At 44.6% G+C, this 15,631-nt stretch overlaps 1 protein-coding gene across 4 annotated transcripts in view; it reads right to left on the bottom strand.

The window, feature by feature from the left end:
- Nucleotides 1-15,217, bottom strand: part of LOC137377741 (succinate--CoA ligase [ADP-forming] subunit beta, mitochondrial-like) — a 140,190-nt gene extending 124,973 nt beyond the window's left edge. For all 4 annotated transcript variants that reach the window (XR_010976477.1, XR_010976476.1, XM_068047732.1 and 1 more), the window contains exons 1-3: nucleotides 15,114-15,217; nucleotides 11,208-11,382; nucleotides 639-738 (exon numbers count right to left, since the gene is read on the bottom strand). Coding sequence is in view for 2 of the 4 variants with exons in the window: in XM_068047732.1 (XP_067903833.1) it covers nucleotides 639-738; nucleotides 11,208-11,382; nucleotides 15,114-15,185 (347 nt within the window). In the remaining 2 variants the exon portion in view is untranslated. The remainder of the gene's footprint in view (nucleotides 1-638; nucleotides 739-11,207; nucleotides 11,383-15,113) is intronic.
- Nucleotides 15,218-15,631: the final 414 nt, after the last annotated feature.

The raw sequence follows: 15,631 nt of genomic DNA on the forward strand, positions 1-15,631 counted from the left end.
TGGGAAGCCTTTCAATCATCAACACAATATATGATCTTTTGCACAGCACATTCAATCTTTTTTGCTTATATTATTTCTTCCAATATTTAAGGTTTTAGAAATATTATTCAGTTTAACAGCAGAACTCCTGACTGATTTGTACTAATTAATATAGCACTTGCTTTCAAGCACATTTGGGATTCAGTTGTAACCACATGACTCACTGCTGTTTTCAGGATCAGCAGAGTCTTTATAACAACTGTTCAGAGTAATTACTATTCATTGTGTCTTCTTAAATAAGTGCCTGCATTGAGGCTGTTGTTTGTCTATTTAATTTTAGTATCATACTATAAGAGCCATCTTCCCAGATAATCAATATACTAAAGACCTCAGACAAGTGCAAGTTCAGTAATGAAGCTCTTGCTGGTTCAGAAAAGGAGCTAGCAGGTTCTGATACAAGTCACTTTACCTTGTAAGATGCTAGCAAAGTATTATCCACAGCAAGTGTAAAGTAAATTCCAGATGCCCCAACTGGAACTGGGGTGGCGGGGAGGTGGTGGGGGTGGTGTTTGTGGTTAGCTATGTACCCAGAAGATGCACCAGAACATATGAATTACATCTCTGAAAGGTAAATGAAGATGAGGGATTACCAGACTTACGAGTAAACGATTTTCACTCCTCCCTTTAGACCACCTTCAAACTCTCCTTTGCCTCGGCCACCAGCAAGCACCTGAGCTTTCACCACTACATCTTTCGACCCTATTGAAACAAAATTTTAAATGGATTCAGTCAGTTCTAGAAGCACAAATATGTGATTTTTTTTCTGGGTGGGAGTGTGGGGGGTGAAGAGGAGGACAGAAAAAGGGATGAAGAATGCATCAATCCATAATCAGGATTTGTTTATTTTTGATATACTACATGTGTAAACATGTGAAATCAGTCCCTGATACACTCCAAAGCTGTTGGGGGGAAAAAGGCCCACCATAATACCAAAGAATTCTAAGTGGCATTTTAAATTTGATACACACTAAGTATTACGCCAATATAGAAAGAAAAAGAATGAACTTATATTTATAAAGCACCTTTCACAAGCCCCCAGAACAAAGCGCTATAAAGTCAATGAAGTTATTTTGAAGTGCAGTCATTATTGTGGAAAATGTGGCAACCAATTTTCACATAGCAAGATATTGGTCAGACAGTGGGTGAACCCCCCACCAGCTCTCCTTCAAATAGTGCCATGAAACTTTTATGTCCACCCAAGAGGGCAGAGGGGACCTCGGTTTAAGATCTCACCCGAAAGACAATCATAAAACTATTAAAAACAAATAAAGCACTAAATCTTTGCATGCACTGCCTGCCACACCCAAGACAAAAAAGTCTCTAAGATTAAGTTTTATTTGCTTAAAAATGAACTGCAAAGATTTCTTGTCTATTTAAATACAAGAGTGAACAACAAACTGTTTCTCATACAAAAGCAAAATGCTGCAGATGATGGAAATCGGAAATGAAAACAGAAAGTGCTAGCAATACTCAGTAGGTCTGGCAGCATCTGTGGAGAGAGAAACAGAGTTAATGATGAAGGGTCATCGAGCTGAAACGTTAACTCTGTTTCTCTCTCCACAGATGCTGCCAGACCTGTTGGGTTTGACCAGCATTTTCTGTTTTTATATTTCATGTTTCTCTGTCTTTCCACACCATATACAAACTATAGCCAAATGATCAATTCATTGTCTCCATTAGTACTACACTAAACCAGCCACGAGGGGCATGCTAGCAATCCTCTGGTTTAGGACACTAGAGCTAGTCATAACTTAAATTTATATAATGCCTTTAACATAATAAAACATCCCAAGGCGCACCCCAGGAGAATTATAAAACAAATTATGACACAGCCACAAAAGGAGATATTAGGTCAGATGATCAAAAGTTTGGTCAAAGAGGCAGGTTTCAAGGAGTGTCTTAAAGGAGGAAAGCGAGGTAGAGAGGCAGAGAGTTGTAGGGAGGGTATTCCAGTGCCTGAGGCCTAAGCAACTGAAGGCATAGCCACCAATGGTGGAACAATTAAAATCAAGGATGCACAAGAGGCCAGAATTAGAGTAGTGCAGATACCTTGGATGGTTGTACGCTAGAGGAGATTACAGAGGTTGGGAGGGGTGAGGCCATGGAGGGATTTGAAAACAAGGATGTGAATTTTAAAATCAAGACATTGCTTGACCAGGAGGCAATGTAGGTCACCGAGTACAGGGATGAAGGGGGAACGGGACTTGGTGCGAGTTAAGACACGGGTAGCAGAGTTTCGGATTATCTCAAGTTTATGGAGGGTAGAATGTGGAAGACCAGCCAAGACTGCATTTGAATAGTCAAGTCTAGGGGTAAAAAAGGTATAAATTAGGGTTTCAGCAGCAGATGAGCTGAGACAGATTGGCAGTCTTAGTGATGGTATGAATATGAAGTCGGAAGCTCATCTCGGGGTCAAACATGACACCAAGACTGCGAATAGACTGGCTTAATCTCAGACTGTTTTCAGGGAGAGGAATGGAGTCAGTAGCTTGGGAACAGAATCTGGAGCAGGGACTGAAAACAATGGCTTCAGTCTTTCCAATATTTAATTGGAGGAAATTTCTGCTCATCCAGTACTGGATGTTGGATAATCAGTCTGATAATTTAGCAATAGTGGAGGAGTCGAGAAAAGTGGTGGTGAGGTAGAGCAGAGTGTTGTCAGCATATGTGAAAACTAGCGCTGTGCTTTTAGATGATTTCACCGAGGGGCAGCATGTAGACGAGAAATAGGAGGAGGCCAAGGATAGATCCCTGGGGGACACAAGAGGTAACAGTGTGGGAGCAGGAAAGAGAAGCCATTCCAAGTGATTCTCTGGCTATGATTAGATAGATAAGAATGGAACCAAGTGGGAGCGGTCCCACCCAGCTGGACGACAGTAGAGAGGCGATGGAGGACTAAACCTGATTGGCAGGATTCAAACATGGAATTCCAGGAAAAACGGGAATGGATTTGGGAGACAGCAACACGTTCAATGACTTGGAGAGGAAAGGGAGGTTGGAGGTGGGAACCCCACTCCTTCCAGAATTCTTTCACTCTCCACAATTATATTAAGAGTGGAGATACCCTTCACATCAATACTAAGGATAAACATTATTTTCTTCCACATTTGCTAGCATTTAGGGAAAAATAGAGTCATAGAGTTATACAGCACAGAAACAGGCCGTTCAGACCATCGTGTCTGTGCTGGCCATCAAGCACCTATCTATTCTAATCCCATTATCCAGCACTTGGCCCATAGCGTTGTATGCTATGACATTTCAAGTGTTCATCTAAATACTTCTTAAATGTTGTGAGGGTTCCTGCCTCTACCACCCTTTCAGGTAGTGTGAATAATTTGCCCGCAAGAGTCAAAGCCATGGAGATGGCAACAATTAAATGCCATTTTGGAAAAATTAAAGGGAAGAACTCTGATGGGCCACACAGCTTTTTCTCATGCCTGATGCTTATGTTCATGTTTTTTCACTCATTTTCTGCAACTGCAGATCCCCCACATGTTTTACAGCATTCATTGTACCGTGCTCACTCAGACCACCCAGTGGCCAACAATTGGAAGTGCAGAAAACAGCTGTATTTGTGGCAAGGAAAGAACATAAAAACTAGGAGCAGCAATAGGCCATTCGGCCCCTCAAGCCTGCCCCGCCATTCAATAAGATCATGGCTGATCTGCCCCAGACCTGAACTCCTCTTTGGTGCCAGTTCCTCATCGCCCTCAGCTCCCCCATATTTCAAAAATCTATCTACCTCCTCTTTAAATACTTTCAGTGATCTAGCCTCCACAACTCTCTGGGGTAGAGAATTTCAGACATCCACTACCCTCAGAGAAGAAATTCCTTCGCATCTCAGTTTTAAATGAGTGTCCCCTTATTCTGTAACTATGTCCCCTAGTTTGACATTCCCCCTAAAGAGGATATCATTTCGCACTTACATTTTCAATATAAAAATAGGAATCATAAAATGTTTAGAGCACAGGAGGCGGCTATTCACTCTTCATGCCCATGCTGGCTCTCTGGAACTGCAACTCAGCCAGTACCATTCCCCTGGTCTTTCCCTATAGTCCTGCAAATTTTCTCTCTCCAGGTGCTTATCCTTTTGACAGCCAAGATTGAATCTGCCTCCACTACTCTCAAGTAGCACATTCCAGATTCTAACCATTTGCTGCATAAAACATTTTTTGGCATGTCGCCATTGGTTCTTTTGCCAATCACCTTATATCTGGTTCTCGACCCTTCTGCCAATTGGGACAGTTTCACTCTACCTACTTTGTCTGGGCCCGTTATTGGAACATCAATTAGATCTGATCATCTAACTCAATGCCACTTTCCCACACAATCCCCATATCTTTTGATGTCATTAATATCCAGATACCTATCAATTTGTCTTAAAAATGCTCAATGATTGAGCTTCCACAGCACTCTGGGGTAGCGAATTCCAAAGATTTACCACCCTCTGAGTAAAGAAATTCCTCCTCATAGTCTTAAATGGCCTACCCCTTATTCTGAGACTATGTCCCCTGGTTCTAGACTCACCAGCCAGGGGAAATTATGATTTTGTTATTTCATGTATGCAGAATAAATTCCATATTCCTTGCACTTGAAGTGCAAAGTATATAATTTCTTGTTCTAGGTCACTATTAGTGGTTACTACCACAAAACTTGAGCAATGGGGGTGTGGGGTGGGAATGAGGGACAGGGTGAGAGAGAAAGATGCAAAGACAAGGAAATTACTTTAGTCAGGAAAGGCAGCTGGATACTCCAACTGATGGCGCAGTGGGAGAAGGAGCGAATTGGAGGGAAATAAAAGGCAGGCAATGATCTATCCTCCCTTCCATTACAGCCAAGAATTTCTTCTCTGGTAGGGGCTTTGGTGACCTACACCTTGCTTCCACCTGTGCTTCTAAATGCCTCTTACTGGGGGCAGAGGGAGTTGGATGGAGCCAGAGGTTACCACCCAAGCCCATGTCATTCCTCTCACTCGGGGCAGATGGAATGCCACCTTCCCTTCCTCCTCTCAACAGCCAAAATTAAAGTGGGGCAGTGGGAAGAGTGAAGAGAAAAAAAATCTTTCCTGCCATTTGGGCAACAGAATTTACAGCAGGAGTTGGGAAGGTTAAGCACACCATCCTTATCACTCATTTCTCTCACTTCTCATTTCACGTGGGGGGTTGTGAGGAGATTGTGGGGGGGTGAAGGTGGGCAGGGAGATAGGAAATGTTAGGCATCACATCCAGAGTACAAAGCTATTCACCCTAAGAAACTATGTGTGACAGAAAACAGCAGTTAACCTCTTGTAGGTGGTAGAGACATTCCAAATGCACCCAAGTCTCAGCAGGAAATGAGACAATAACAACTTCACCAATGTTAACCGTTGCAACACATTTTTGCTCAACCCTCCTAATATTTCCTTTTTTGACTCAATGCCATTTTATGATTATGCCTGCGAAGCTCTTTAAGATGATTTTCTTCTATATTAAAAGGTGCTACATAAATGCCAATTGTTCTTTATCTTGTACCAAAAAAGACCATTCTTAATACATAGTAACCATCCACATACATCCATTTTTCAGCAAGAGTCAATGGATAAAGAGTGGAATCTATAAATCATTTCCTCCCTAAACCAGAATGCAGAGGCAAACTGCAATTCCTCACATACTTCTGTTATTGAGATCAGTTAAATCGTCAGAGCAAGAATTGAACCTGCAAACTTCAGTCTGTATGGCTTTATACCACATCAGGTAGTGCTTTTATTCACTAGGCTATCTGTGCAGTTGGGGATACCATTAAAATTTGTAATGAAATCCATCAAAAAAACTCAAAATTGAAAAATGTAACATCATAATACAAAGCTCCTTTGCCAGCTTGTCCTTACAACAATACAATAGCTGATTATAATAGAACTTTAGTGAACACAAATTGACAGGACTAGGCCATTCAGCCCCTTGAGCCTGTGCCACAACAGATGTTATCCCACTACTTAAAAAGAAAAAAAGCTGAAAGTTTCAATGGCTGAAGAACAGGAAAACAGAACATTAACAGTCTGAAATATTATTTAGAGATACAGCACTGAAACAGGCCCTTCGGCCCACCGAGTCTGTGCCGACCAACAACCACCCATTTATACTAACCTTACAGTAATCCCATATTCCCTATCACCTCCCTACACTAGGGACAATTTACAATGGCCAATTTACCTATCACCTGCAAGTCTTTTGGATGTGGGAGGAAACCGGAGCACCCGGCGAAAACCCACGCAGACACAGGGAGAACTTGCAAACTCCACACAGGCAGTACCCAGAATTGAACCAGGGTCCCTGGAGCTGTGAGGCTGCGGTGCTAACCACTGCGCCACTGTGCCGCCCACTGCAGCTATTTACATCGGTTTTTCCAAGTTCTGGGACAATGAAGTCAAACTGAATCAGTAGGATTATCAAAAAGGTACTATTCCACTACTCACCATGTTGGTTCTGAATCAAAACCTTTTTTTAAACATAAAAATGCTAAATCAAAATGAACAGGACAATTAAATCTTCACTTTAATATTGAATTTTCACATTAAGTATTCTCAATATTCGCTTGGTAGTAGAGAACTTAAGTATTGCTGAAAAAAGACATGCTGTCGAAACTTTTTGTCTTGTGCTCATCAGGACAGACGCAAGAATGCCAAATTTCAAAGCAAGCAACAACTTTTACTGCATGAGAAAAGGGTGCTGATTGCTTGGCAAGTCGACCTATTCATCAAGGCATTGCCATGGAGAATGCACCAGAGAACTATTGTCCGCCACGCTCTTGTTTAATTCAAAAAGAGGCGCAAAGCCTGGACATGTTCCTTTTGTCTGCACAGGACAGGTACCTGCAAATATGCTTCTGGCAAGCATAAGTTAGCCACATTGCAAACTCGACTAATAATCTTAAATCAGTTGTTAGTGTAATTCTTAACACAATCAGGATTGTTCAGCAAATGCTGTCCAATCGCGAAATCACATCTAACGTTAGACATTGTGTTGAGTTTTGCAAGTATGGGCTGGTTGAGTACGGTTAGTACTCTGCCTATTGCCAAAGGGATGTGCTGTTTGATATGATCCGCCAGACGTTGGGGCATAAGACCTACGTAACGGGCATTGCAACGGCACTAAAATTCATATACCACTTACTCATTTGTATGGTAGACAGAGTCTTTGTGGCTTCATGGCAGGATCCCGTTAGTGGAAAATACCACTTGTGTTGCTACTGCATAGTAGCAGAGTCAAAGCTTCACCTGTTTTATTTATTTAGAGATACAGCACTGAAACAGGCCCTTCGGCCCACCGAGTCTGTGCCGACCAACAACCACCCATTTATACTAATCCTACATTAACCCCATATTCTCTACCACATCCCCACCATTCTCCTACCACCTGCCTACACTAGAGGCAATTTACAATGGCCAATTTACCTATCAACCTGCAAGTCTTTGGAGGTGGGAGGAAACCGGAGCACCCGGCGGTAACCCACTGTTGCTCACACTTTTGAGATACCATACCCTTCCAGGGTAATTTTTTAAAATTCATTCATGGGATGTGGGCATCGCTGGCAAGGCCAGCATTTATTACCCATCCCTAATTGCCCTTGAGAAGGTGGTGGTGAGCTGCCTTCTTGAACCGCTGCAGTCCATGTGGGGTAGGTACACCCACAGTGCTGTTAGGAAGGGAGTTCCAGGATTTTGACCCAGCGACAGTGAAGGAACGGTGATATAGTTCCAATTCAGGATGATGTGTGACTTTGAGGGGAACTTGCAGGTGGTGGCGTTCCCATGCATTTGCTGCCCTTGTCTTTCTAGTTGGTAGAGGTCGCGGGTTTGGAAGCTGCTGTATAAGGAGCCTTGATGCGTTGCTGCAGTGCATCTTGTAGATGGTACTCACTGCTGCCACTGTGCGTCAGTGGTGGAGGGAGTGAATGTTTGTAGATGGGGTCCCAATCAAGCGGGCTGCTTTGTCCTGGATGTTTTTTTTTAGTTTTAGAGATACAGCACTGAAACAGGCCCTTCGGCCCACCGAGTCTGTGCCGACCATCAACCACCCATTTATACTAATCCTACACTATTCCCCTATTCCTATCACATCCCCACCTGTCCCTATATATTTCCCTACCACCTACCTATACTAGGGGCAATTTATAATGGCCAATTAACCTATCAACCTGCAAGTCTTTGGCATGTGGGAGGAAACCGGAGCACCCGGAGGAAACCCACGCAGACACAGGGAGAACTTGCAAACTCCGCACAGGCAGTACCCAGAATCGAGCAGTACCCAGAATCGAACCCGGGTCCCTGGAGCTGTGAGGCTGCGGTGCTAACCACTGCGCCACTGTGCCGCCCACAGTGTCGAGCTTCTTGAGTGTTGTTGGAGCTGCACCCATCCAGGCAAGTGGAGAGTATTCCATCACACTCCTGACTTGTGCCTTGTAGATGGTGAACAGGCTTTGGGGAGTCAGGAGGTGAGTTACTTGCCTAGCCTCTGACCTGCTCTTGTCGCCACTGTATTTATATGGCTACTCCAGTTCAGTTTCTGGTCGATGGTAGCTCCTAGGATGTTGAAAGTGGGGGGTTCAGCAATGGTAATGCCATTGAATGTCAAGGGGCGATGGTTCAATTCTCTCTTGTTGGAGATGGTCATTGCCTGGCACTTAAGTGGCAAGTAACATTCGTGCCACACATCAGCCCAAGCCTGGATATTGTCCAAGTCTTGCTGCTTTTCTACACGGACTGCTTCAGTATCTGAGGAGTCACAAATGGTGCTGAACATTGTGCATCAACAAACATCCCCACTTCTGACCTTATGATTGAAGGAAGGCCATTGATGAAGCAGCTGAAGATGGTTGGGCCGAGGACACTACCCTAATGTCCTGGAGCTCAGATGATTGACCTCCAACAACCATAACCATCTTCCTTTGTGCTAAGTATGACTCCAACCAGCGGAGGGTTTTCCCCCTGATTCCCATTGACCTCAATGACCATTTGCTAGTGCTCCTTGATGCCATACTCGGTCAAATGCTGCCTTGATGTCAAGGGCAGTCACTCTCACCTCACCTCAAGTTCAGCTCTTTTGTCCATGCTTGAACCAAGACTGTAATGAGGTCAGGAGCTGAGTGGCCCTGGCGGAACCCAAATGAGCGTCACTGAGCAGGTTATTGCTAAGCAAGTGCTGCTTGATGGCACTGTTGATGACGCCTTCCATCACTTTACTGATGATTGAGAGTAGGCTGATGGGGCGGTAATTGGCCAGGTTGGACTTGTCCTGCTTTTTGTGTACAGGACATACCTGGGCAATTTTCCACATTGCAGGGTAGATGCCAACGTTGTAGCTGTACTGGAACAGCTTGGCTAGGGGCGCAGGTTTTCGGTACTATTGTCGGAATATTGTCAGGGCCCATAGCCTTTGCAGCATGCAGTGCCTTCAGTCATTTCACGCGGAGTGAATCGAATTGGCTGAAGTCTGGCATCTGTAATGCTGGGGACTTCAGGAGGAGGCCGAGATGGATCATCAATTCAGCACTCTGGCTGAAGATTGTTGCAAATGCTTCAGCCTTATTTTTCGCACTGATGCACTGGGCTCCCCCATTGAGGATGGGGATATTTGTGGAGCCACCTTCTCCAGTTAGTTGTTTAATTGTCCACCACCATTCACGGCTGGATGTGGCAGGATTGCAGAGCTTAGATCTGATCCATTGGTTATGGGATCACTTAGCTCTATCACATGCTGCTTATGCAGTATGGCACGTCGATAGTCCTGTGTTGTAACTTCACCAGTTGACACCTCATTTCGAGGTATGCCTGGTGCTGCTCCTGGCATGCCCTCCTGCACTCTTCATTGAACCAGGGTTGGTCTCCTGACTTGATGGTAATGGTAGAGTGGGGGATATGCCGGGCCATGAGGTTACAGATTGTGGCCGAGTTCAATTCTGCTGCTGCTGATGGCCCACAGCACCTCATGGATGTCCAGTTTTGCATTGCTAGATCTGTTCGAAATCTATCCCATTTCGCACAGTGGTAGTGTCACACAACACGAAGGAGAGTATCCTCAATGTAAAGGCGGGACTCCGTCTCCACAAAGACTGTGCGGTGGTCACTCTTACCAATACTGTCATGGACAGATGCATCTGCAGCAGGCAGATTGGTGAGGACGAAGTCAAGTATGTTTTTCCCCTTGTTGGTTCCCTCACCACCTGCCGCATACCCAGTCTAGCAGCTTTGTCCTTTAGGACTCGGCCAACTCAGTCAGTAGTGGTGCACTTTTCAGGTCCGAAAGTGGCAGCCTTTGGCCTATTTGTTGGCATGCGCGACACACACAAGCAATGATCTGATCAGGGTGGCCATTATCCCGCAGGATAGCTTTGATGTGCCCTATTTTGGCGAAAGCTTGCACGATTAGCAAATGGCTCCGGCCCTATTAACGAGATTGTCGATAAGGCCAATCCTATAGTGAGAGGAGCTGACGGATTCCCAACGTGTATATTGACCAGTGAAGGTAAGCTTGCAGTAGACGGCAGTAGAGAACCCATAGCGCATTTCTCAACTAACACGTCGAGGAAAGGGAGCTCATTAGATTGCTCCATTTCAAAGGTAAATCTGAGTGCAGGATGGAGTGCATTAAGGTGTGTAAGGAAATTCCTACATGCAGCTGCAGATTCAAATGTCGCAAACGTACCATCTACATATTGGAAATATGCAAGGGGTAAGAGGTTAGGGGACAGTCCACAGAAAACTCAGAAAGCAATGCCTAAGGTTAGATGTGATTCCACAATTGAATAGCACTTACTGAACAATCCCGAGTGTGCTAAGAAATACACTAACAATCAATTTAAGATCATCAGTCGAGCTCGCAATGTGGCTCACTTACACTTGCTAGAAACTACATATATTCATATGCAGAGACCTATCCTCTGAAGGACAAAGGAACATGTCCAGGCTTTGCACCTCTTTCTGAATTAAACAAAAGCGTGGGGGACAATAGTTCCCTGGTGCATTCTCCTTGGCAATACCTCGACCAATCAGGACCCTTATCTCATCCAGTATAAATTGTTGCTCCCTTTGAAATTTGGCATTCTTGCATCTGCCCTGATGAGCGCAAGACAAAAAGCTTTGACAACATGTCTCTTTTTGCAGCAATATTCTCAATATGCAGGGCGAGATATACCTATTTCTTTGGCAACTTTGAAGGCTTCATCAGCTGAACTAGCAACTTGTCCTTTTGGGATACTTATGCCTGCATCCTTCAGTAAATCCATACTCAGATATTCATGAAGAGAGAGATTTCTTGGTTGTTGCTGCTGGATTTCATTCCCAACAAGATTTAAGGATCCACTAAAAATCTGGAAGCACAAAATAAATCTGATTCAGTTTATTTCATATGATACAGTAGTACTATGCCATATGATGCTGTGGCTATAATAAGAACAGTAAATGCTGGAAATATTCAGCAGGTCTGGCAACATCTGTGGAGAGAGAAATGGAGTTAATGTTTCAGGTCTGTGACCTTTCATCAGAATTGGGAAAAGTTAGAAATGTAACAGGTTTTGCCCAAGTCGAAGGGCGTGGGGGTGGGGGGGGGGGAGAGGAAGAACAAAGGGAAGGTGAGTGATAGGGTAGAGGGCAGGAGAAATTAAATGACAAAAGGATTCATGTTGCAAGGCCAAAGGGAGTGGTGATGAGACAAGTAAAGAAACAAAAGATGTAGCTGGAGGAAGTGTGATTGGCAGGATCCTGAATGGCTGCCATTCGAAAGCAAAGGAAATGAGAGGGAAACAAGAGAGGGAAAAAAATTAGCAAAGAAAAACAAAACAAAATGGGGGCAGAGGTTATGATCTAAAATTATTGAACTTAATGTTGAATCCGGAATGGTGTAAAGTGTCCAGTCGAAAGTTGAGGTGCTGTTCCTTCAGCTTGCATTTTCATTGCAACACTGCAGCAGGCCAAGGACAGAAAGGTCAGAGTGAGAGCAAGGTCCAGAATTAAAATGACAGGTAAGTGGAAGTTTGAGATCACACTTGAATGGAGGTGTTCCACAAAGCAGTTACCAAGTCTGCATTTGGTCTCCCCAATGCAAAGGAGACCACATTGTGGGTAGCAAAGAGAGTATATTAAACTGAAAGTATAATAAATCGCTGGAAGGAGTATTTGGGGCTTTGGACAGTGAGAAGGAAGGAGTTAAAGGACAGGTGTTGCATCTCCTGCACTTGCATGGAAAGGTGCCATAGGAAAGGGAGGGGGTTATTCCTGGTAACTGAGGAGTAGACCAGGGTATCGTAGAGGGAATGGTTCCTTCAGAATGCTGAAAGAGGAGGGAGGGGAAGATGTGTTTGGTGATGGCATCACGCTGGAGGTGGAGGAAATGGTCTGTTGAATACAGAGGCTAGTGGGGTGGAAGGTGAGGGCAAGGATAATCTTATCGTGGTTCTGAGAGGGAGGGGAAGTGAGAGAAATGCATGAAATAGAACAGATACGGTCGAACCCCATCAACCATGGGGTGGGGTGGGGTGGGGTGGGGTGGGGGGCATCCTCAGTTGGGGAAAAAGGAAGGCATTATCAGAAGCAGTAGTACGAAAGGTTGCATTGTTTCAACATATGTGATGGAGAAACTGGGAGAATAGAATAGAGTGGTTCCAGGAAAGACAGCATGAGGAAGTGTAGTCAAGGTTGCTGTGGAAGTCAGTTGACTAATTGTGAATATTGGTTGATAGCCTATCCCCAGAAATGGAGACACAGAAGTCAAGGAGGGGAAGAGTTGGGGATAGATCACGCGAAGAGAAAGTTGGAAATTGGAGGCAAAGTCAATGAAATTTTCAAGTTCAGGGCACCAATGCAGTCATCAAAGTACTTGAAAAAGAGGTGAGGGAGGGGCCTGAGTAGGACTGGAATAAAGAATGTTCCACATATCCCACAAAAATGCAGGCATAGCTAGAACCCATGCGGGTTCACATAGCAACACCTTTTATTTTTAGGAAGTGAGTGAAGTTGAAGACAAAGTTGCCCAACGTAGAAAAAGGTCAGCCAAGCAGAGGAGGGTGGTGGAGAATGGGGACTCAAGGAATGGCCATTCAAGGAAGAAGCTGACAGCTCTTAAGACCATCCTGGTGGAGAATCAAGGTATATAGAGATTTGAAGTCCATAGTGAAGAGGAGACTGTTAGGGCCTGGAAACTGTTAAAGTGATGGAGGGCATCCGAAGAGTCACAGATGTAGGTGGGAAGAGACTAAACAAGGGAAGGGAAAAAAATTTAACACAGGAAGAAATCAGTTCAGTGGATAGGAACAGGCTGAAATGATGGGTCTATCAAGGCAGTCCTATTGGTGGATTTTGGGAAGGAAACAGAAGCGGGCTGTTCGAGGTTGGGGGACCGTTAGGTTGGAGGGAAGATCTCCAGAGGCGATGAGGTCAGTGACAGAGTTGGAAACAATGGTTTGATGTTCAGTGGTGGGGTCATGGTCCAGGGGAGGTAGGACGACAGAGTTTCTGGTTTTATTTGATTTCCAGTATCCACAATATTTTCCTTTTGTGTAGTGCTGTAGTTACCAGCCAAACCCAGAAACCCTACTTTAAATAGGAGGAATTACTGTTATATGATTGGGAGATAAAAAGGGTGTTGTCCCAATAGCTAATTTACATTAGTACCTAGGGACTCTGGATGCCAATTTTAATTGGGCACAGCTCCTTTAGACCAAGAAAAGGGAGAAAGGTGCTTTGGTCTTTCTCATTCTTCTTCAGTGACAGCAAGATCACAGTGGAGGTTTAAGCTTAATGTATAAATAGCTCGTGCCCAGTTTTCCACTGTGGTTTGAAACTCATAGTGTTTCTTTCAGCCTAGGACCAAAGGGGCAAGGCAGATTTGTGATAGAAAGGAAGGACTGCAGAATATAGTGAGCTGTTGACTACCCTGGTGGGGGCGATCAACCTCACATGGACACGCCTCTTTGCCAAAGTTCCTCATGAGGACTTGAATGAAGCAGTTGGCGACAAGGAATCCTGACACGTGGAACTGGACATGAAGTTCTAGAATATCTCAAACAGTTCTGTGTATGTCCTTCCCCCTATTGTGGTCAGTTGTCCATACAACTTAAGAGGAACATCTCAAGCTTTGTATGACAGCTGTTTGGAGGGTTTAGTTGGGTATGTAAATATTTTATCATGGCAAATAAAACAAAAATACTTACAAACCTGACCAAGCCTTATAATGCAAACTTGTTAAAAGAAAATCAGTAACAAAAACAATCACACACAGCAAACATAAACTAAGTCATTGCAATTACACTATAATTGATCTTCTCACTCTCAATGTAAACAACTGTAACCTCAACAATAACTACTTATAATGTAGAAAAACAGAAATGTGCTTCACAGGAACATTATCAAACAAAATATAACACCGACAGACATAAGGAGATATTGTGGGGAGATGACCAAAAGCTTGGTCAAAGAGATGGGTTTTAAGGAATGTCTTGCAGGAGGAAAGAGTGGAGTGGTTTCGGAAGGAATTTCAGAGCTGAGGGCCTCGATGGCTGAAGGAACGGTCGTCAATCTTGGCGCAAAGGAATTGAGGGATGGGCAAGAGGCTAGAGTTGGAGGAGTGCAGAGATCTAAAAGGGTTGTAGGGTTCATATGAGAATTTTAAATTGGACGTGTTGCCAGTGTAGGTCAACAAGCAGAAGTGATGGATGAATGGGACTTGGTGTGAGTTAAGATACTGGCAGAGACTTTAAAAATAAAGCTTTGTCACAATGATTACCCTGTCTAGTGGCCTTTACACAGCAAACTTGGCAGTGAAGATCAATGTAGAAAGCAAGACTCTCTGCTAGTGGAGAGCTGGCTGGATCTCCGTACAATGTTTCATCAGGGTCAGGTTCCACCTGCCAGTGTGGGCAACAAGACCGATGGATTAATCGGGTTAAAGGGAAGGTGAATGTGCCAGAAGCCGCTCCCAGGGCGGGACAGCGATGGGTTCACTGGGAGGGTAACAGGGGCTGATGGCATTGGTGGTTGGGGGGGGGGGGGGGGCAATGAGCGGCGCATACACCGCCCGCCGACAAACACAAGAGTTTCTCCTTACCCGAGAGGCGGAGCGGGCCGCGGCTCTGCTGTTTGACCCTAACGATAGCCGACAGAGGACAGAGGCCGCCATGACAGTCGCAGGGGAGGGCGCAGTACGCAGGCGCGCCGGAATCGGGCGCGGTACGCAGGCGCGCCGTGTTCGGACGACATGCGCACGCGCGCTATTCCTGAGGCACCAAGGCACCTCAGGTGAATAAAAACAAAATACTGCGGATGCTGGAAATCTGAAACAAAAACAAGAAATGCTGGAATCACTCAGCAGGTCTGGCAGCATCTGTGGAAAGAGAAGCAGAGTTAACGTTTCGGGTCAGTGACCCTTCTTCGGAACACCTCAGGTGAAGTTGGACTTCATCCTCAACTTGGACGCAACTGAGCTGGCAGCGGCTTGCTTCTCATTTCAGAATATGTCTCAAAAAACATTTCATGGTTTTTAGTGGAGTTGGGGGGAGGGGTTCAACGTTAAAAGGCACTATCTAAATGCTGTTGTTTATTTGTAATGGGGCACTTTTCCTGATG

The sequence above is a fragment of the Heterodontus francisci genome, chromosome 15 (assembly GCF_036365525.1).
Source record: "Heterodontus francisci isolate sHetFra1 chromosome 15, sHetFra1.hap1, whole genome shotgun sequence".
Classification (NCBI taxonomy): Eukaryota; Metazoa; Chordata; class Chondrichthyes; order Heterodontiformes; family Heterodontidae; genus Heterodontus; species Heterodontus francisci.